Source organism: Lepisosteus platostomus, chromosome 20, assembly GCF_059453375.1.
Source record: "Lepisosteus platostomus isolate fLepPlt1 chromosome 20, fLepPlt1.hap1, whole genome shotgun sequence".
NCBI classification, from domain to species: domain Eukaryota; kingdom Metazoa; phylum Chordata; class Actinopteri; order Semionotiformes; family Lepisosteidae; genus Lepisosteus; species Lepisosteus platostomus.
In genome coordinates this window covers 5,417,592-5,438,997 of record NC_142630.1, presented here as the reverse complement: position 1 = coordinate 5,438,997, position 21,406 = coordinate 5,417,592, and the positions used below count along the sequence as shown (strand labels likewise).

The 21,406-nt window shown below is 44.1% G+C and overlaps 3 protein-coding genes across 8 annotated transcripts in view; 1 reads left to right on the top strand and 2 right to left on the bottom strand.

The window, feature by feature from the left end:
* Window positions 1-9,330, bottom strand: part of vps9d1 (VPS9 domain containing 1) — a 39,440-nt gene extending 30,110 nt beyond the window's left edge. Inside the window, exons 1-5 of the mRNA XM_088614255.1 lie at window positions 8,954-9,330; window positions 5,733-5,805; window positions 4,222-4,314; window positions 3,382-3,550; window positions 2,387-2,498 (exon numbers count right to left, since the gene is read on the bottom strand). Coding sequence (XP_088470381.1) covers window positions 2,387-2,498; window positions 3,382-3,550; window positions 4,222-4,314; window positions 5,733-5,805; window positions 8,954-9,202 — 696 coding nt within the window. The 5' untranslated portion in view covers window positions 9,203-9,330. The remainder of the gene's footprint in view (window positions 1-2,386; window positions 2,499-3,381; window positions 3,551-4,221; window positions 4,315-5,732; window positions 5,806-8,953) is intronic.
* Window positions 9,331-9,531: 201 nt separating this feature from the next.
* Window positions 9,532-20,872, top strand: znf276 (zinc finger protein 276). 2 transcript variants are annotated; one of them, XM_088614257.1, is made up of 11 exons: window positions 9,532-10,049; window positions 11,580-11,895; window positions 12,506-12,552; window positions 12,642-13,079; window positions 13,877-13,955; window positions 14,453-14,536; window positions 14,792-14,902; window positions 15,657-15,732; window positions 16,260-16,377; window positions 16,965-17,064; window positions 17,862-20,872. In XM_088614257.1, the coding sequence occupies exons 1-11, from the start codon at window positions 9,821-9,823 to the stop codon at window positions 18,121-18,123; spliced, it is 1,860 nt and encodes a 619-aa protein (XP_088470383.1). In that variant the 5' UTR covers window positions 9,532-9,820; the 3' UTR covers window positions 18,124-20,872. The 2 variants fall into 2 exon arrangements, with proteins under 2 accessions (XP_088470383.1, XP_088470382.1); XM_088614256.1 differs by having other exon boundaries at window positions 14,789-14,902.
* fanca (FA complementation group A) overlaps window positions 20,464-21,406 on the bottom strand; it is a 32,384-nt gene continuing 31,441 nt past the window's right edge. For all 5 annotated transcript variants that reach the window (XM_088614251.1, XM_088614252.1, XM_088614250.1 and 2 more), the window contains one exon: window positions 20,464-21,360. In XM_088614251.1, the coding sequence (XP_088470377.1) occupies window positions 21,253-21,360 (108 nt within the window). In that variant the 3' untranslated portion in view covers window positions 20,464-21,252. The remainder of the gene's footprint in view (window positions 21,361-21,406) is intronic.

Genomic DNA, 21,406 nt, shown 5'->3' with positions numbered 1-21,406 from the left:
ATAATTAAAACTTTAGAGCAGCTACCAGCAAAACTACCAGCAAAAAATAAATAAAAATAAACTTAATTAAATTAAAACATACTTTCCCTATTGTAGAGCGTTTAGCTCGACGTGTCCGTGCGAAAAACAACAACAGAAAAGGATCAGTGAGTGTACGAGGCACCGTCCATCAGAGTCTCTGAAAATAATCCAGGCGTAAATAAAAGCTCTTCATTCCCTTCTGCTCGTCTCCTTCTGGAATCTGGTTTCCTCGCAGAAGCAGCGGGTCGGGTTGGGGGGGGATAGGCGAATGATAGCTCTACCTACACCTCGGTTTAAAGGGCAGGGCGGAGAGGACAGCGCCCCGCCCCGAGCGACCCCTGCGGCCGCCGTGGACCACCCACCGCGCGTGACTGGGAGATTCCACTCCAGCCCTCGCATGAATGAACCACCTGGCTGAGCCGCGACTCCCTCACAGCACTGTGAAGCCTGTTTCGTCAGTCCAGCATCCCCGGAGGAGTCAAACACAGCCCTGTCCTCCTTTTCCCCTCCGAGAACAGCTTAAGTGTTGGTAAAATTAAAGTCTTGAAAAAGTGTGGGGAGCGTCTGCAAACCCCAATACCATCTACAAACCCCAATACCATCTACCCAGATGCTGGATTCTGGGCTGGAATTTTCCAGGATCACAAGTGACATTGCTCTGCATTTATAATAACTTTCTTCTCAATCTCTTTGGCAGGTAAGACCACTAAAACGCCACGGGACTCAACTCCAGGCCTGGGTTGTCAGCACCCCTCTCATAATCTAAATTTATCAGTAAAGATTGTTTAAACTAGAGCTGATTCAGTATAAAGCCTACAAGGTACAGCACTGCTCTAATTCTAACTGTTGATCAGCTCTGTAATTTCTGAGCTGTTAAAGAGAATTCTAATACAAATATTCTCTCGTTTCTGCCTTGTCACTGAGTCTTAAAACCTTTAAGATTAGGCAGTAGATATCATCCTCTGGTGACCAGTGTATTTTTTTTTGTTCTCTCAGCCAAGTAGTTTGCACCAATGACCTGGGTCATGAGTGACATTCTATAGTTTTCATTTTGACAACTTGTTCAAACTACAATTTCAACAGAGTAAAAAACATTCATAGAATCCATTGTAGTCCATTTCTTTCTAATACACTCAAGCAAGAAAAAAGCCTTGTGTGCATACAGCCCACATTTCACAAGGTAAAACAATCACAGATAAGAAAATGCGTATGCATTCTGATATCAACCCTCTCCTACCAGTATACATCTCTGCAGCTACTCGTTCATTTACTCAAGATAGTGCTTGTTTCAATAATGCAGAGAAGCTGGCCTGCTGAATTAAAATAACAGATCGCTCTGTGGATGCTGTGGACTAAATCCCATTTGCACACACAACCAGCTGAACCAGAAATAGTGCTAATGAGCCTGTAAAAAGTCACTTCGACAGCCACCTTACTGGATGACTGTGCTTCACAACAAATGTTGTCCGAAAACGAGCAACGACCGTATTAACATGCAGGTTGCTCTTCGACTAAAGAAACAAAAGTACTGAGACTCATGTTTCTCTTAAGACAGAAATTAAGCGATTTCTTCAATTTCCTTTTTACTTGTGTTCACTTTAAACAACGACTGTGAAAGAGGAAAAGGAGGTCAGTGTAATTTATTTCTCCGTTACTGCCAAAACATCTGTTGCAATTTGTGTGGAAATTCTGATGAAAATCGGGAGACCTACAATAAAAAAAAGTGGCTACACTAACTGTGTCCACCTGGCTGCATTGCCTCAATGAGTTGGGTGCTCTCTCACTGACAGTGCAGGCCAGAGGAGAAGAGATACAACAGTGAAACACCAGACCATAGCTCTTAACACAGATACATTTCTACATGAAAATATATTGCATTATTTGTGATGAACCGACAGATACTGTACGATTCCAGAATTCATTTTTTTAATTTAGGGTTGGGAAGCCATGTGAGCTTTAAGGGTTAATGTAATCTTCAGTCTGATCTGAAATCTGTTTATCATGGCAAGTGCCATAGGAAGCAGTGGCTGAGAGCCCAAGGCTTGTCCCATCCAGGGGAGACATCATTCCACTGCAGGGTTCTTTATGGGTATGTGTGTATAAATATGTGTACCTCTTTGCGGTAGATTCAGCTCTCTTTTAGTTGGCCATCTGATATTTCACACTAAGGGGGCTCCTAGTGTCTAAAATATACAGTAATATCAGAATCCATAAAATAACAGTCAGTATTACAGAATCCATAAAATAAAAAAGCTTTTAAAATCTGTGGATCTCAGACAAGACTTCCCCTAAGCCATCATTTAGAGTGCTTAAAGAAACCAGCTTCTTTCAAAGTAGGCAGAAAGTCAGCTAGATAAAGGCTCACCAGCGATGTCTTCTGCACGGCTTGGCTGGGGTTCAAACGCGCCACTCGAGCCTCGTAGTTTGCCTTCAGTTTCTCATTGAGCACTGAAGCCTCTTCAATTGGAGTGAGCTCTCTGCACCAGGAACACACAAGCTATCAGTCACACCAATACCACGGCAGATAACAAATTATGCTTGACTCTTGCTTAAGTATGAACTTTTCCTTTCTCCCCTCTAAGTATTCTGAGAAAGTAATTCTTGAAGCTCAGGTTCACACAACAAGAGGAGCAACATTTTCGACAGCTGTAGTTCCACCAGCTTCGCACTCAGACAGACTTGGGATTCTTCACATTGGTGACTGAACTGAAGGGGCAAATGAGTGACAGGAGGGACCACTGGCTGAGAACAGAGGATGTTACACTATGGGTTCACTGAATCACAATTATCATACAATAACTAATAACTAACTTCTAATTAGAATGGAAAAATAAAAATTAATAAATTATTTTCCATTTCAAATGCCACTATTTAGTATAATACTGTTTCAAAAATGGATCTTAATGCCCAGTAAATGCAACACCTTGAGGCTGAATCAAGTCAGATCTCAGGAGGTCTGTATTCTGGGTCTGAACTGCACTGATACAAGACACAGCTGCTGAAAGTGGCCATCTTTCTGATCATTAATCCCGACCCAGTGCCTCTGCACAGTGACAGATAGCACTGTTCTGTAGAAGATGTTGTCATATAGAAGATATGTTAAACTTAGGCCCTGTAGACATAATGAACACTGTAGATCGTCTGGCACACCTGTCCATCTTACAGTGACAGCCCAAATCAGAAACAAGGTCTAAAATATGACCTGTCTGAAGTCCTGCTGAATAAGCAGGGATACACTCTTACTCTGCATGGGAATTCCTGGTTAAAGACGATATAAATAAGCACCAGCACATTTTCTTAAAACAAAATGTGTAAACCGGTCAACAGGGGTACTTGAATAAAGGCTGGAGGTGAGCTTACTTTCTCGGGCCCTGTGCCTCTGGCACCTGGAGCTTCTGGAAGATCTCGGGGGGCAGGAAGGCGGAGGCTGTTTCTCCTCCTTCGGACAGGACCCTGCGATGACCGGGCTTGTGCGATGGCTTGGGAGGCTCCGGAGGCTCTGGAGGCTGGCACTTCTCCTCTACCTCGCCTTTGGGAAGACGTCCCATCAAATCACACATAAGGCACTGACAGACTGTGTCTGGGTTACCCAAGGGAATATCGCCATATTCCATGATTCCATGTTGTGAACAGGCCATTCAGCCCATCAGATCTCTAGCGATTTCTTTATAAGGCTGACAAGACTATGTTTTTCCAATCCATCTATACACTTTTTAGCACTGGACTCTGCAACTATGGTACCTGTAAGGGTCCTATATCTGCTTATGAAACAGAGACCAGAACTGAATGCAGTATTACAAATGTGGTCCAACTGCACATGTACAGTTTGAGCTGATCTTTTCTAGGCTAGCTTCTTATGCAGTTTGTATCTAAGCACCCTGTCCTTCACTACTTGGACTTCACAATCTTCAAGCTTCTCATACAACTTATATTGTTTCCTGCTTCTTCACTTCTAAAGCCTAGCAAACACTATCTGTAAGAGTAGAGCCAATTTTCAGTGGACCCAAATGATATCAGGATTTGAAGATGACAAATATAGATTTTATCAAAGGAATATTTTTTTAGCCTGGAACATAGGTGTTTTAGGAGAAATCCCATCAAGGAGTACACAGTTCTGAAAAAGATCAATAAAGTCAACCCAAGTGCCTTGTGTGGCACAATATGTACAGCTGACTGAAATCAAGCAAAGCTAAAACTCACCTAGTTTGGCCACAGTGGACTTGACTCTTTCCAGGCATTGCTCTGCCAGCTTCAGCATCTTCAGAACTTCCTCTGTTACAATCTCTGTCTTGTCTGCACACATTATAACAACATTAACACGAGATTATCAGAGTGCAAAACAGCCAGGCCAGTGACAGTGACCTAGAAAACTCATCAGTGCCACAAAATTGACTACATTTTGCACATAACTTTTATTAGTAATAAGTAAACTCAAATGTTTTTTTGATTTGATCCTTTGATTCAAATCTTACACACATTCCTGACATCTGCACACAACCATAAAATGCCCAGCTATTTTAGACCAGATCTATTTAATTATTAAAGTTGACTCTTACGTGTTTAAAACATGCATTTTTAATTTCACATCACTTTGCATTTCATGCCTGAGTTGGGTGAGAGAGACAGCAGCTGCAAAACCACTGTTACAGTTTCTTATGTTTAATGTAGAAGCTGCTGCCATAATTCAAAGAATACTGAATGACTTTACACAGGCTGAGGTCACAGTGGTAAGCTGCAAATACAACGCGTGAAAGAGCCCATCTCCATCTAGCTCAGACTCATGCATATTAGAGATAGCAGGGAACACTTTCTACAACGGCCTGGCTGGGGAAATGGGGCTTATTTTAACTTTAGTCTTCAAAAATGCAAAAGACAAAAATATTTCATAAGCAATGTCTTCTCAACAAAACGTATAACTCAAGGGAGGGAATGAGTCACATTTTGGCTTCTGTTTTCTTGTAGATTTTCCATTCTTTAGACAGTAAACCAGAAATATATTCCCTCAGATTGTATGCACACATAAGGTCTCTGTGTGCATACAGAGTGGCAGCACATTAGGAAGCACCTTAGGGGCCTTCAAGGTTCTGGGGACAAACATTGTTCTGGGAAGAGGATCAGTTGTGCACACTGCTTTGTTCAATTCAGGATCCCGTTTTATATCGATTCTTATTCAGTATTCTAGCCAATGAAGCACTAAAACGAAAGGTAGGGAGTGTGTCCCTTTGCTTCAGTTGATGAGGGTGGAAAAAACAAACTAACTTGCCGAGCCCCTGTCTAAATTCAAGCACTCCACCTTGAAACTGAGGTCTGAATCTGGTGTTTTTCCCGTCTGACTGGTATTCCAGATCAATACGTTTCTGAGAGAGGTGTGATGATGAAAGGTGAAAAACAATGCCCTTAATCACTGCCACGTGAAAAGCTTTTGTGTGTTTGCTGCTGATGAAAGGTTAGAAACAACAGTCCACACCGCAGCGTAACAATCCCTGTGTGTTTAGTGCTCAATAATACTTGAGTTACTGGTTTCAATCAGATACTGCACCATTAGTTTTTTTTATCATTACTTATCACTTTTTCTTGAACATTAACTAAGTTCTGATATAGGCTTATGATCTAATTTCATTCCTTTAATCAAGAATCATAGCTTTCACAATTATTTCAATTGCCATTTCATGGACATTGAAGTGTCATGTAGCAAAAACAAAGCTTCTTACGTTTCGGCACGGCCTCCTCCAGAAGTGCCTGGGAAATGTAGTTAATGCTCTTCAGGTATTCACAGTAAGCCTCCTGGGGACAAAACAAAGCAGAAATGTGAGCGGTCTTCTTTCAAAGCTCTGTCAGCCTTAAGTACGGATTTGAATTTTAGACTTTTTTCATTATGGAAAGCAGACTGTGGCTTCCAACACTTGAGGGCGCATGGCTCACAGAGCCAAAATGTTGAATGGAGTTTCATGTTCACAGCACAATTTGTAAACTAAGCAGTAACAGACACTATTCTCTAATTGCCATGGGGCTGTGTAGATTTATTAAATGTGAGAAGCATCCATAGGAGGGTTACCAGGGATTTGATTATAATTTTGCTACACATTGGTGGTACTGGAGGGGAGTCTCCATTCTGGAGTGTCCAGAAAAGTGCTATATAACTGTAAGCAATTATTATTATAATGTCCACCACAGGCAAATGGACCTTCTTCTCTCTTGATGTCTTACACTTGATGTCTTACACACAGAGGTCTGAATTGGGTGGGGGAGAGACACCCTGTGGGAGGGCTCCCACCCCTGGACAAGATGATCGCAAAAGAAATTATTTTTACAAAGCAATTAAATATTTAAAAGAAAGAAAACAAAGCTGCCTACTGGCTTAACAACCGTGCTTTAGCCAGACACCAAAATCTTCATCCCTGTGGCTTGTGGTTTGCGGGGAATTTCCGTGCTTGCAGTTTCAGTCGCACCAGCCTTCCAATCGATGCGATCTCTGACATGCTCAACAGCAGCAGTTACAAAAGTGTGACTGAGAAGCTTCCGAGGAAAGCACACCGGGCCTGCCTCCCTTCTGTTCCCATCAGAGTCCCCCAGGGGTAAAGGCCAGCTGATTCACACAGGACCATGCCCAGATTTGATAACTGAAATTTGCAGTTTCCAGAAAAATAACAATAGAAAGAAATGTTTTCTTGTGGACAAACAAAAATAACCCCACAGCACTTATAAACATCACGGAAGGGTGGAAGGGTGGAAGGGAGGTGTCTAACAGCTGTCTTCTGAGCTCAGCAAATTTCTCAGGGGACATTTTCCATCCCACCTTCAGAACAACTCCACTGAGTTTAATTCTCCATTGATCAGGTTCTCAGCTGATGATTTACTAGCTCATTTGAAAAAGAGATCTTGATAGCAGCCAACTTTTTTTAGGATCCTCAAATTTAAATGAATAATCAGAAAAATAAAGTAAGCAACACTATAGCGGCCTTTGAGTAACTGGAACTTTGTGTGCATACGCTGTTAAACCCTAAACCACTTGCTATATTTGTACAGTATAAGAATATTTTCCCAGTACAAAACCAAAAAAGTCAGAAACAACCAAATAAAGATATAAAATCAGTCCAAAAGGTAACTTATATAACTTCTTAATTAAGTCACAATTTTGGGTAACTTGGTCCTCTCATCAGTCATATCAGTACATTTGACAGCACAACTCGCATATGCAAGGGCATGTGCCTGTAAATATGGCCAGAATATTTAAAAATATTTAAAAACATATTTTAAAAGCAAAGAATGTTATGTAAAACATGGGCGGAGCGGTGGCACTGTGGCTAAGGATCTGCGCCTGTGGCTGGAAGGTTGCCGGTTCAAATCCCACGGCCAGCAGAGGAATCCTAACTGCTCCAGGGGCGCCATACAATGGCAGACCCTGCACTCTGACCCCAGGCTCTCTCCCTGTCTGTGTGTCTGTGTGTCATGGAGAGCAAGCTGGGGTATGCGAAAAGATAATTCCTAATGCAAGAAATTGTAAAGGGTTAATAAAATAATGTGAATGTTAATGTTAATTAAAAAGCATCACACTAGGTAACCAAATAAGCAAGGCAGGCCGAACTGACCTTACCTTGATGAAGTAGTAATACTAGTTTCTGAATATTATCAAAGTATTTCACGTGACAGAAATAAACATTAAAAACAGGCAGTAAAGGCTACACAAGCAGGGGTCATAGCAATCTATTTAAAAAAATAAATAGATTATTATACTATTATAGTATATACTTATTATAAGTATATAATAAGTTATATACTTATTTTGAATAATAGAATACAAAGTATTAATTTTTCATTGAGGTTATTTAAGATGATAATACAATTTTAAAAATTGCACCTATTATTTAAAATGAGGCATCTTTTTATCTGTATATACAGCATATGCTTTGGAAGAAACTAGGGACGAGCAAATGAGGCCGACGCATATACAGCAGATAGCAGCGTTGTGTATGTGGGGGGTTGTACACGATAGGGGGCGCTCACAGTGCATTTGCAACCGTGAAGATTCGTCTCCTCCGGCTGGCACCCGCAATTCAAGCATCAAAGTGCATTCGTTCTGCAACCTATCACAACATTTAGATTTGTGAGGAAGGGAAGTGTAAGTATACTGTAACACTAACGAGATACTGTAAAGCGCTGATCAAAATTACCTTTCTGATATGCGTCCATAATGTTTTTTTTTTTTTACTGGAAAACACTATGATCTGTTACAGTCCAATTAAAAACATACAACAGCATAGCCTGAAGCTGGAAACACGGTGACTGCATTGTAAAGTTTTAACTGTGGTCTAATCTGTGGAGCTTGAAAGGCGAAACTAAACCCCCCCAAAAACTCAATGAGTTAAACGTAAAGTCAAAACTAACGGACCCCTGTAGTGTTGACAGTCTCTACCTTGAATCGCTCAGAAACATCGACACCCCTCACCCAATGAAACAGCACTATTCACAAATTCAAATTCCTTTAGTTAATAAATACAGCGCATCACATCAATAACTACAGATATACTGATGATACTATATCGACGTGTATCGAACACCATTTCACCCCAACGAGTCGCCGTAAAGACTCCAGCTGAATAAACAGATTGCAGTCGGACAGGAGGTGCCATAATACAGTAAATGGGAGTGCGTGTTTCAAATCAGAAATGTGACATAAACTGAAAAAAACTGATAATCGAAAAGGCGCATGAACACATTTCTGTCCGTATGAAGGGAAACGTGATTTGCAGGCTCATTAAACTTCAGAAAAACGCCTTTTATCGCTCGGCTGGGGTACGACTCCTTCATGACGACATGTAAACAGTGGGGTAGCGGAGTCAACATTGTGTCCCGTTACTGGATTTTTACAGACAATCCAAGGGGTGTCACTCGTTCTTTCTCGCGTCTTTGATAAAAGATGTGTACGTTTTACCTTTTGTCGGTTCCCCGCGTCCAGTTCTATAGCGACATTGGCTAATTTCATGGCATTCTGGAGGGGTTTCAAGACCCCGTCCGACGCAGCGGCGGCCATCGCGGAACCAAAGATCTCGCGATGAGTCCTCAGCACGCACCGGAAGTTGGTCGGACAGAATTTCCTACAACACCCACCACCCCTGGTGCGTGTGAGACTGCACGGAAAGTCAGATGGGTGTATTTTTTCACCTATATTTGCATATCTCATTTATTCAACGGAACAGTTTTCGTCTAAAACTTTAGTAGCATTAGCCTTGTCAATCTTTTTTTTTTCCTGGCTGATGATGGCACCTTTCCGGGCATTGCTCCTCTTGTTAGGGAGCGTCAAGTCCCTGATCTGATTTGAAGTCAGTTGTCACCGTTTCCACTGCGTGACAGTACTGACTTCACACTAGCGGACCCGAGGTGGCTCTCTTTCGTGTTGGTGCTGGGTCTGGGATGCGATGGGAAGAAGTCTCAGCAGCCCCGTGTTCCTGCGGTACTGCCACACGGCCGGTAGGGGCGCTGTGCCGATCTGCGGCCGAGTCGCTTCTCATGGTCGCTCTTGAGTCTCTCCCCACTTTCGCCACTTCCGCTCCCACTTGTTTACTTTCGGCTCTGGGCTTTTTTTTTATGAGTTCTTTTTTTAAAAACAAAAACCGACCAGATATTAAAATTACGTTACATATAGGCCGTGCAATATTACAAAACACGCCCATGCTTTTATAACCGGCGGGAGGGGGTGGGTATTTGATTTGGAAACAAGAATCTGCTTCCACATTTCGCATCCATGTAATTACAATAAGAGAGAGTTTTAGCGTTCTTGGCAGTGGTGGGGAGAGTGGGCATGAAGCGAGACCGGCGCGGTCGTCTGGCTGCCCCGGCGCTGCAGACACGGTTAGGACAGCAGGCTGCGGGGAGCAGGCGGGGGAGACCGAGGTCTGCAGCCAGGAGGAATGTGTCCGGGGACCGGTGCGAGGGCAGCAGCAGCAGCGGCCGGGAGGAGAGCGGCGGGCTGGGACTCGCCTCGTTAGATGTCGGAGGAGGGGGTGCTGAAGGCGGACCGGAGCAGCCGGGTTAGTGTGTCAGTACCTTCACTGCTTGCGGTGTTTTTTAAACACTCCTTGTGTCCGCGCCAGCAGGAGTGTGCACGGCGGGCGCCCGGTGCCGGGGTGCCCTTGAGCGCTGTGCTCACACGGCAGCCCCCGCTGTCAGTTCGCTCCTCTTGTGAAGGGCTGCCGCCTGCTCCCTCTCAGAGGTAGATTTTGAAAGCGATTTCTCCTACAAGGAGTTCCCCAAGCCCCGTCAACTAAAGTTTGTGCCAGCACCCCGAGGAGCCCCGATCAAGTGGACGTGCCTGGCACGGATGTTATTTGCTTAGGGGGTTGCACTTAACAGTTTTAATGGGGCAGGACTTTCATTTGCAGCGCAAGTTACAGTGTCGGGCAGTTGTTTCCAAAGATTCATTAAACTTTACCTGCAGTCAGCTTTTTGTACTTGTTTTCTGAACTTTCTCTAAGGCAATAAATCGCTCTGTGTGGTACAACGATCACAGCTAAATACAGAATTCTAAATGAGGTCTTGTTAATGTATTGTAAGACTTGAACACAACTTCTCTTGACTTGAATTACAGGACTTTTGCTCTATACTGTCCTTTTTGCTTTTTGTTGCTTCCCTGCCTGGCATTGATAAGAACATACAATAATCTACGTAGTCATTGGGGCAGAGTGGTGGCTTTGTGGCTAAGGATCTGCGCCTGTGGCTGGAAGGTTGCCAGTTCATATCCCACTCCGTTGGGCCCCTGAGCAAGGCCCTTAATCCCAGCTGCTCTCAGGGCGCTATACAATGGCTGACCCTGCGCTCTGAACCCCAGCTTCTCTCCCCGTCTGTGTGTCTGTGTCTCATGGATAGCAAGCAATGCAAAAAGACGAATTCCTAATGCAAGAAACTGTATGTGGCCAATAAAGTGATGTTATGTTATATAGACACCTTTTATGTATGTCCTTCTGCAGTTTAGACGCGGTCTTGTAATATGTGTCTGTTCCTTCTTCACATATTACAAAGTGGATCACTTTGCACACATTTGCCAAACGTCTGTCCAGTCTGTGATTTGGGTTGAGCCTTTTGCTAATTCTTTGGCCATCGTTTCTGTTCGTCACAACCCGTCTTTTTGTATCGCCTGCAAATTTCACTAGTTTTCCATTTGTACCAGAATTTAAATTGCTGGTGTAGCTGATATGGATTAGAATTCTATACATATGGGCCCAAGATGAGTCTCTGTGGTACACCGCTGCTTCTGTCTGCCCAGCTGGAGGCTAAGCCCTTAAGGTTCTGCTGTAAATGCTGGGTGGGGTTTGTAATGAGCCTCAACCGTGGACCTGTTTTTGGATGTCGGTCCTCGTCATCGTGTTGTATGGAATGCAAGCAGAGATGCGTCTGCAGAGCAAAGAGTGTTATGTTCTAAATGGCTTCTCGTTTGTGCATCGAAACAGATAAGCATAAACGCCGTTGATTTAAATTGCAGTGCAGGTGTAGATCATAGGACTGAATTCAAATTGGGGTGGGAGCAGCCTAATGACCGTCTGTTGTTCTCTTTGGCCCTCCAGGCTCAGGGAGGCTCACCACGGCGTTCTGCCGCCTGTGCCACGGCAAGTTCTCGTCGCGCAGCCTCCGGCACGCCTTCGCCAAGCTCCCGGCCGAGCTGGGGCGGCCCCCCGGCGCCGAGAGGAAGCACCGCGGCCCGCAGCTCTTCTTTGCCGATTTCCAGAGGCTGGTGGGCGTGCCGGTCCACCGGGACCCCCTGCTGTCCCAGTTCGTCTGCAAGAACTGCCACAGCCAGTTCTACAAGTGTCACAGCATTCTGCGCACCTTTGTGCAGCGGGTCAACCTCTCCCCCTCCTCCAGAGACAAGCCCCGGGGCAGGTGAGGGAGCAGGAGGTGTCTTCCTGGTGCAGCTGGTACTACCACATGGCACAGAGAGATCGATCCAGGCGGCGTGCCGCGCCAGCTCACCCTTTATCTCACCCGTGCATTCATTTGGCAGCGAATCTCCGTTTGAATCCATGTTTCGTAAACCTTTGGGTGGAAGGCCATGGATGTTGTTTAAAATTACAGCTTTAAACTCTTCTACCAAAACACTCCACAGCCGCAGTGTATTAAAACAGAGTGGGTCTGAAAGTTAATCTGATAGAGGCACTTGAACGTACTAACAGAGAAACAAGTTGCAACCGGTGTTGGAGAGAAAAAAAAATCTCTCCGTACAGGACTAAGCCGTCCTGTATGTAGTTTTTTAATATTTTGCCTTGAAGTGACATTTTATTGCCAGTATACTTTTACAAAACCCACATTCAGTCCTAAATGTGAGAGCAGAATTGGGAAGAAAACTGAAATTAAACAGATTGTGATTCTAAAGTAAAATGGTTTTCTACCTCGAAAGCATGTTTCAGTTCGATGGATACATTTTCAAAATGACAGACGTTACTGCATCATTTAAAGAGGATTTGTTTATCGATTTCACTGTTTTTGTTTCCAGGGAAGATTCACTGTCTTTGCACTCAGCTGGAGACAGTTCTGAGTTTGGTAAGTCTTCAGAATGCCCTGATATTCTGGCTGTCGTTGCCAGCGCCTGGTGCCAGTCTGACTCCCGTGTGCTGCGTGTGTGTTCACAGAGCAGGCGATCAGCTCCAGCGCGCAGCGTCTGCACGGCCTGGTCTCCTGGGCGCACCAGCACGCGGCGGGCTGCCAGGCGTGCCCGGCGCTGCAGGAGGTTCTTGCAGGGGGGTACTGCGGAGCGGTGCGGGCCGTCTGGGGCTGCGGGGACGGGCACAGCTATGTCCTGGACGCGGCCTCCGACTGGCCCGGCCCGGGGCGAGGCCCAGCGGTACAGCCAGCAACCCCCGAGCGAGGGGAGGGGCTCGGGAGGCCGGCGGCAGCGACCACCGTCCCGGAGCCCAGCACCCAGCTTCGGCCGGGCAGCACAGCCCTGCGTGGCTCGCCCACCCCCCAGCCTGTGTGTCCAGTGGCTCCGCACACCCAGGACGGCACACTGCAGCCCTCCCAGAGTGGGGAGAGCCTGGAGGAGCCTTCCTGCCCCAACAGCGCCGACGGTGAGACTGCAGGCAGGGCAGGGGTGTTGACACAGCTCGGAAGTGTGCTTTTATTATTATCAAGGCCAAGTGTAAGAAAACATGGGTTTGATCCGTCCTGACAGGATTTTACCAGGTCTTCAAGAAAGGTTTCCAAGGGATTTACAGTGTCTATCATGCAGACAAGACCTCAGATTTCTGGTTTAACATCTTAGCCGAGAGATGGTACCTGCTGCCAACATTGGGCTGTGAAATTGGTTGTGTGTGTTTTGGTTAAGAGGGGAAATTATGTGTGCCAAAGACCTGCTCAGCCTTTGCAGTTTCATAAGTAATCAAATGTTGAAAGTTGTTTGGTTTCTGTAATGTCTTTATTGGGGAGAATGCTTCTCCAGGCATTTAACATGGTTTTTAGATCACGCAAACATCATTGCATTTCTATTTATACTCTTAAGCATCCATCATTGAAAAGATGATAAAAAAAATGTTGCTGCAGCAAAATTCTAGCTGTTGGCATCTCTGATATTATAAGCACATAATGCACTAGTCAGCTACAGGATTCTTCTGATAGTACTGGGCTAGCTGTGCTCCTCCTATTTGGCAACACTGGATTACGGGGCTAAATTTATATTTTAACCAGAAACCTTTTTTGAGTCTTAAGATCAGATGAGATTCCCCATTGAAACGTATCTTTGATTTGGCTCTGAATATTCTTGGAAGCATATGGAAGCAATTTCAAATCCCCTTAATCCAGTGACAGGTGGACACAAGCAGGCATAGAGTCTTTAAAAATCGTTTTTTTTTCCCCTGTGTTTCCTTAGGACAGATAATCAGAGAGAAGCTCATTCCGGCGCCAGCAGAACCACTGGATGGGGTAGAGGACAGCGATATATCAGACAGGTAAGTGCTAATTCTGCAAGTACACCTACACTGTGGGCAGAGGGCCACTTTTTATGACAGCCACCAGCCTGATCCTTGGATCCACTGTCTGTTGGTAACCAAACAGCCTAGTTGTGATGCATGCTCTCCTCTCATTTTAAACTGACTTATGTTCTTGTGTTCTTCATGAGCTGGTCAGCCCTTTGAGTTTGGCATCCATACACAACATAATGATATACATGTGGTTGCTCATTACATAGTTTCTTACAGTTATACATTATTTTAATGATTACCAGGAATTAAAACATTTATTTTCTATGACTTTATTTTAATTCGAAGACAATGATATAGTTTGAGCTTGTTAAAAAAATGATGAGGACCAGTTTAACCAGTTTTATTTTCTCAGGTCCTTTCTGGTAGTATTGTCACACAACAGTAGTTGAAAGCACTGGTGGCCTAAGCACAGCTCAGAATGATAAATAGCAGTTGTGCGTCTCTTTCTCTCTGACCGTTGGCAGGGATTCCTTCAGTGAAGATGATGATGAAGACAAGAGGAAGAGCGGCTCATCTGATGAGCTGTTTGAGCCATATCCTGAAAAAAAGTGAGTGAGAGAATGTGCAGCTCATATAGTATCGTGGAAAGACTTATGACTTTGAGGACCAGAGCCATCACAGTTAGTGTTTAAACTGCATTATGTACTTCATGATTCCCATGTTTTTTCTCTTTCCTGCCATCAGTTATGAGCACGTGCTGATAAACAAAACAGCCTAGCGCTCTGTTTCAGCAAACCAGTGACCGCAGGCAGAAAGAGCAGAGGGTTTAAAAAATAAAATTAGTTTTTGTTTTCTTCCAGCAGGGTTTCCCCAAAGAAGAATGAGAACAAAGAAGAGAAGAAGAAGCCAGAACCAAAAGTGAGAAAGAAACCGGGCCCCAAGCCAGGCTGGAAAAAGAAGGTCAAGACAGAGCGGTAGGCCGGACCTCTGCTTCTCGCCACATTGTGCATCTGACACAGAAAAGCAGAGGCGAGGGGGCTCCTTGGGGGATAGGAAGGAGTTCCCAGTCTCTGTCGTTAGCCAGACACATCCAGAATTCCCAGTCCTGATCCCGGAGGCCCAGATACCTGCTGGTTTTCATTCCAGCCCAGCTTAATGTCTTCATTGAACTCGCATGAACGTTTGACTGGATCATTTGCAAGTTCCTTTTTTCTGCTCAGACGTTTGGGATTTTATGTTCCATATGAAATGCACTCATTAAAAGGTGACCTCCAACACGTTTGAGAACTGGAACCAGTTAGGCAGTGATGGCGCAGCACTGGATTTGTGCTGGGGAAGTTCAGGGGGCTTGAGCCAGCTGCACCACAGCTGTGAGCTGTGAGCTATATGTGTGTGAGCAAAGTAAAGGTGAAGGACTCTCACTGGAGTGTAGGCTAACTCCCCTGTAAGGCGACCGGAGCTGCCAGCGTGTCGAATGGCGAGCGAGTCAGAGGCACGTGCAAACAGGGAAATTGCAGATGAGTAATCGTGAGGTGGACGAACGGCTGATGTTTTTCTAAATGAACGGGCTGTAAGATAGAAAAATAACTGGGTGATTCCAAGGGTATTAAACAGAAAAAATATTAATCATTTGTTGTGATGACCCAAAATATGAAGTCCGCCTTACCTGTAAACAACCAATTAAGGATTTGGGGGTTTCGATTCATCCTTATCTTATTTTTGTCACAGAGAAGAGCTGCCTACAATTTATAAATGTCCTTACCAGGGGTGCACGGCTGTCTACAGGGGGGCTGATGGCATGAAGGTAAGGAAGTCCTGTTATGAGGGAATTATCCTTTTCTCTTATGCATTTAGGGAATAACCTCGGAAAAATGTTGTTTTGCTCCAGCGGTGGTGACATCACCATGGCCAAGTGTGAGCCCAGTGTAGAAAACTGGAGATTCATATATATTTTTACTACCAAGCCTACCTCTTAAAGGGGTACAGTACTACAGTAATCTAAGGCTCTGAATGTTTATTCCCCTGCTAATACAGGAATAGATGTGTAAACCTATCCAGTTTAAAAAGCAGGGCTTTTCTAAATTAGCTCAGTGTGCAGCCCTTGATGTGGTCACCAGCTGTGCCTGGTCTCAGTGACCTCGCCGTTTGAATAACACGGCGCCGTCCGTTTAGTGAGTGCCGGCTTGACGTTTCCAAAGAAATTTGTGCAAAGTGATTCGATTCATTTTAAGTTTGGTCCTAGTGACCATATCGGAGCTCCGTTGAAGTCTCAGCTCCCCGAACACAGGACCGCGCCTGTCCCTCTAACACATTGCCGTGACCCCACCGCAGAAACACATCAAGGAGCACCACGAGGAGGTGCGGGAGCGGCCTTGTCCTCACCCGGGCTGCAACAAAGTCTTCATGATTGACCGCTACCTGCAGCGCCACGTCAAGCTCATTCACACAGGTGAGCCCGCTGCTCCGGCAGACTGCGCTCTGACCTCTCCGATTGGTTTCGGCCTCTGTAAAAGTGAACGTAATACCCCTAGAGGGACAAAGTGACATTTTAGCAGAGAGCCCCTGGGCTTTAAGCAACTTGGGCAGCTTCTGCATCTTGGGACGTGATCATCTAGCTTTGCTCACTGCTTGCTGTCTACTGAAAAAATTACAGTCCTATTCCAGTCATGAAACCAGAGAGGTTTTCAGAATATTTAGTTATATCTGCCTGTACAAGATATCGTCGGAGACTTCACACAAGCTCGTCCTGAGATGTATCTATTATTTCCTGATAAAATGATAGACACATTGTAAGCAATTTCTGAGTTGCACAGGCAGATCTTATGTGAAAGCATTGTGAAAGTGCTACTATGCTGGATGTTTATCTTTCTTGGCAGTAGATAATTTTATGTGCTTTGATGCTCAGTGATCACACTCGCTGAAATGTTAATGAATGTGATATTAAAATTAGCTACTATTGCTGTTTTTAATAGCTCACGTTTTCTGCTTTCGGTGTATGTATAGTTATTGTATTTATTGGAGATTTGTCTTTGACAGAGGTGCGGAACTACATCTGTGATCAATGCGGCCAGACATTCAAGCAGCGCAAACACCTTTCTGTCCATCAGATGAGGCATTCAGGAGCCAAACCTTTGCAGTAAGTTCAGTAGCTGAAATGCATGAGATCTGGAAACACGCCTGTTTGCTGGTTCTCTTTAACACTTCAGTTGTCAAAGACCCGTGGGAAGAACAGCTAATTAAACAAACAAATCCTACGGTCTGGAGTTGACCATTACTGACCTAAATGGTAACCACAAGAATGCTGTGAAAGATTCCCGATTGGCTAGTCTATCAGAACCACAGGAATTTCAGGTTTTCGTTTCACCTCTGCTTTTGATTTCTAAATTACTCGAATACCCTGCTGTTTCCATTTGTTTAACAATTGATAAGCGATGAAGATAGGGAAACAGAAATCTGCATGACTGTCGACCTACCCGATACTAGACTTGATCTCCTCAGCAGTAAAATGTAGTCCTCTTTGGAGAGCAGCGTGATTCTGCTGTTCATTTTGTAAGGCTAAATCCTTGAAATGTAACTGACTGCATGTTCCTTTTTTAGTTGTGGAGTTTGGCAAAGGCTACTGGGAGTTTTATCCAGTTCTTAATTCCACAACTTTTCTTATCTATATTGCTACTCTTTCAGCATGTTTTTGGTGACAGAGGTATGATGGTCCAAAGAGACAGGAATGGAAATATGGGAGATACTTTGTTTTATAGCTGTTTGATCTGTCTCGAGTAGTAGGGGCTGAGGGATCCAGGTTGCACTGGAGAAGCAGGAAAGCAGAGACGAACTGTCAGCTTCCCACCTCCCCGCGCCGGTTCCTGTGACGTAAGGTGATGAGTGTGCCGTGCCCGTCCTCCCGGTGCTGACTGGCGTGTGTTGCCGTCTCTCGAGGTGCGAGGTGTGCGGCTTCCAGTGCCGGCAGAGGGCGTCGCTGAAGTACCACATGACCAAGCACAAGGCGGAGGCGGAGCTGGAGTTCGCCTGCGACCTGTGCGGCAAGCGCTTCGAGAAGGCCCACAACCTCAACGTGCACATGTCCATGGTGCACCCCCTCACCCTCACAAGCGTAGACAAGGGCAAGCCCGACGAGGAGCCCGCTCAGCACCCGCCCGCGGGGGAGGCGGTCCTCGTGCTGCAGGGGGACCCCAGCTGAAGCAGGAGCCGGGGAGCCCCGGCTGCACTCTGCTGGTAGACCACGCAATAAGAATGAGTCCAGATACCGGCCATTAAGGAAGCACAGCACTGCTGCATGAAGAGGCGTCAAAGCAAGGAGAAAAATCAGTCTTTTAAAAAAACTGCACAGGTTTCCCTCATTCTGATGAAGGGCTTTTGTTCTGGAGAGTCTGTACAGCAGTAGAAATAAGGTGTAATTGGGTTTGTGGCTCAAACGACATCTTTAAACAGAGGTTTCTTTTCGAGATGTTCAAGTTTAATATCTAATTCGAACCAACACAAGGTTGAAAATCTGTTATCACAGTACTGACAACATTTTTTTTTTCCTTCATGCTTGGTACTTTTACAGTGTCGGAGTTGTTTGTTTTTTTTAAATAGCCGTTCATATTAATGACATTTTTTAAGAACACTGTTCATCTGGTTTAACATTTAAATTTCTGGACAGATATTATTCTTTGCTTTGAGCTAGGTGTTGAATTACATACCAGAGTGAAATAAGTTATAAGAAAAGCCTGATAGCGTTTAGAGGAGTGTGTGCTGTGACAGTCTATAACAAAACTGTTCGAACTGGGTAAACAAAGCATTCTGCATCTTCAGGGTTGCAGAAGACTTCAGATAACACATAAACAGGCAGATCCTTATTATGTGGTAATTAATAGCTGTACATTCAGGGAAACCCGATAATACACGATAATTAATAGTGATGAATTCTGTGAGCAGCTGACCTGTCCTCAGGTACTCCAGATCCACTGAATCCCTCTGCTATTTCTCAAATTGCACTTGAACCACGTTTCAGAAAAAATGGGATCTATAACAAGTCTAGTGGTCTCACCTAGCTAAGAACTACCCATCTTGTGTCAGCCTTACAGTCAAAATAAACCTTTTTTCCAAGTTAATATTAATAGCCTATAAATACAGCCAGCTAAAATCTGACCTGACGGTAAACTGCAGTGTGTCAGAAGATTGCCGCAATAAACTGAACTTCCCAACCCTTCCTCTTAAATAGGAGCAGTGTTCTGCTGAGGAAGTTCACAGATCAATCCCCAGGGTATTAGCAAGAACCTGTAGGAGGCAGGGTTTGGATTATAACTGTGTGAGAGGAACAGGCTGCAGGTGACAAGACTTGATTGTTTTGTTCAGAATTTCTCTTTATGGACCGAGAGGAGTTTTTAGGTCCATTGCAATTTAACAACATTGGAATATAAATCCACAAATGCCTAAGATGAGAACTGGAAATCAAGTATTCTGGCATTAAAGGATTAGTATTGTTCTGTAGATTAAATTTACTTTAGATTATAATCATTGCCATGTAGTTTACAGTTGGTAGTTTTGCAGAAAATAACTCAAGCACATGAAGCATTGCCACTTTTGTAGTCCAAACTCCTAAATCCCATGACCTGCATCCTGTCCCAGATTCTGATGACTTACCAACACTATAGTTTTAAAATGTGGGACTGGTTGATGTCAGTTTCACTAGACATTTGACTATTTTTCTAGTCATTCCTCTCATTGAAATCTGCTCTGTTGTTGAACTTAATGCCTTTCAAAGCTGTCTGTCCAATACTTTAAGATAACAGAAAGATGCACATGTCATGAAGCTTGTGTATAGTATTTGTGCTGGCTCATCTAAGGGATACCATAGTTAAAAATCCATACTCAGCAATCTATTAATCTTTTTACCATGGAGAAAGTGCTCCTCACAGGCAGACAAGAGTCTTTCTCAGCAGCCTTTCTCATTTTGCAGCTGCAGTCTTGCAAATAGGAGAGTGATTTTAGTTACTTTTCAATGATAAAACTCAGCTGCCTAAGCATTTGAAGCACTTAAGAGTGTGTGTCGAGTGAAAGTGTGTTTAAAAAAAATCCCTTTAAACAATGTAACATGTGCTAAACACATTTTAGTTCAGTGGTTGTAAGCATACTGTTTTGTGTGCAATGAAGACATCTAATTTCTATATGACTTACGCAGGTTGTATGTATATGGTGTAAATAGTTTTACTTTGTAAATCTCCTGTGTGCATTCTCCATGCTGTCTTGAAGAAGTGGGGTGTAATTATAAAATCATTTAGAGTTTATTTCATAACGGTCTTAAAGACTTTAATAAATTGTGTACGGTAAGCAGGATAACATTACAGGTGATGGCTGTTTAAGGAGAACTTTGCCATCTCAACTTATGTACACATTGTTGGGTGTTCGGTGCATCAAAGGATTTGATTTTATTTTGAAGAGTGCAGGTTTCAGGACTAGTGCTGTTAGAAATGAGTGAGAAAATTCAAACTGCTGCTCTCTAGAACCTACAGAAGCCATTGTAGTACAGACAGCCTGGGAAAAAAAAGGTTAAGATTTTATTTTTATAAAAGATGTTTTGAGAAGTTGAAATTGTTCTCTCATTCTGTTACAGACAAAAGAAATGTATTAATTTAATAGTAAGGACAACTTTCTGAGCAGATGTTTTGAGGAAAGAGATGTATTTCAAATGGGACAGATGATTTTGAGTGCTACAGTTCTACTACTAGTTACGATTTTTCCAACTGTAATACTTGTTATCTGTGCCCACCAGCTCCAGAACCTCAGAGCCTTTGATATTCCCCTTTTGCTAGTTTTGGCTACCAGTACTTGCAAGGAAATTTGTACCTTTTTTCGTTATTAATTCTGTCCTTTACTAAGCAGTCTTGCAAAGTCCACACTATTGAACATTTCATATTGTTTTTAATAAAGCAACTTAGGAAAAACCTCATCTGTTTACGTGCTTTTGTGTCCTGTGAGATAGGACCAGCCAAATACACTAATGGCACGGGCAAGTGCCCTTGCAGCTATGAAGACCACTTCAGCAGTTCACAAAAAGTGGCTGCTGTGGGGTTTCAGAATTTCACAGTTTCAGGTGATCTAGTTTCCTCCCAGAGGGGAGAAGTTGTTCACAGTGAAAGCAGTAGAGACTCTGGGATTAGACCCAAGCGAACCTGATGTGCCTAATGCCCTTCTCTGGTATAAATATCCATTTTGCTATTCCTAAATTAGCATACGCTCTTCAAAATGTATTGTTTTTGGGTCGCAGTCATTCTTCACAGGGCAGTCAACAGAATAATACAGGAAAAGGATTGTCCTGTGTGGTTTACAAGAAGTCGGGCACTTCGCAGAGCAAGTCAGCACGAGGGGGCTTGAGACGAGCGGACAGGGCCGCCGCCACCTCTGGGTCCAGGTCTCCACAGGCATCCTCCAGCTGAAACAGGAAGCAGTGGGGGGTCACGTGAGTTCTGCTTCTCTTT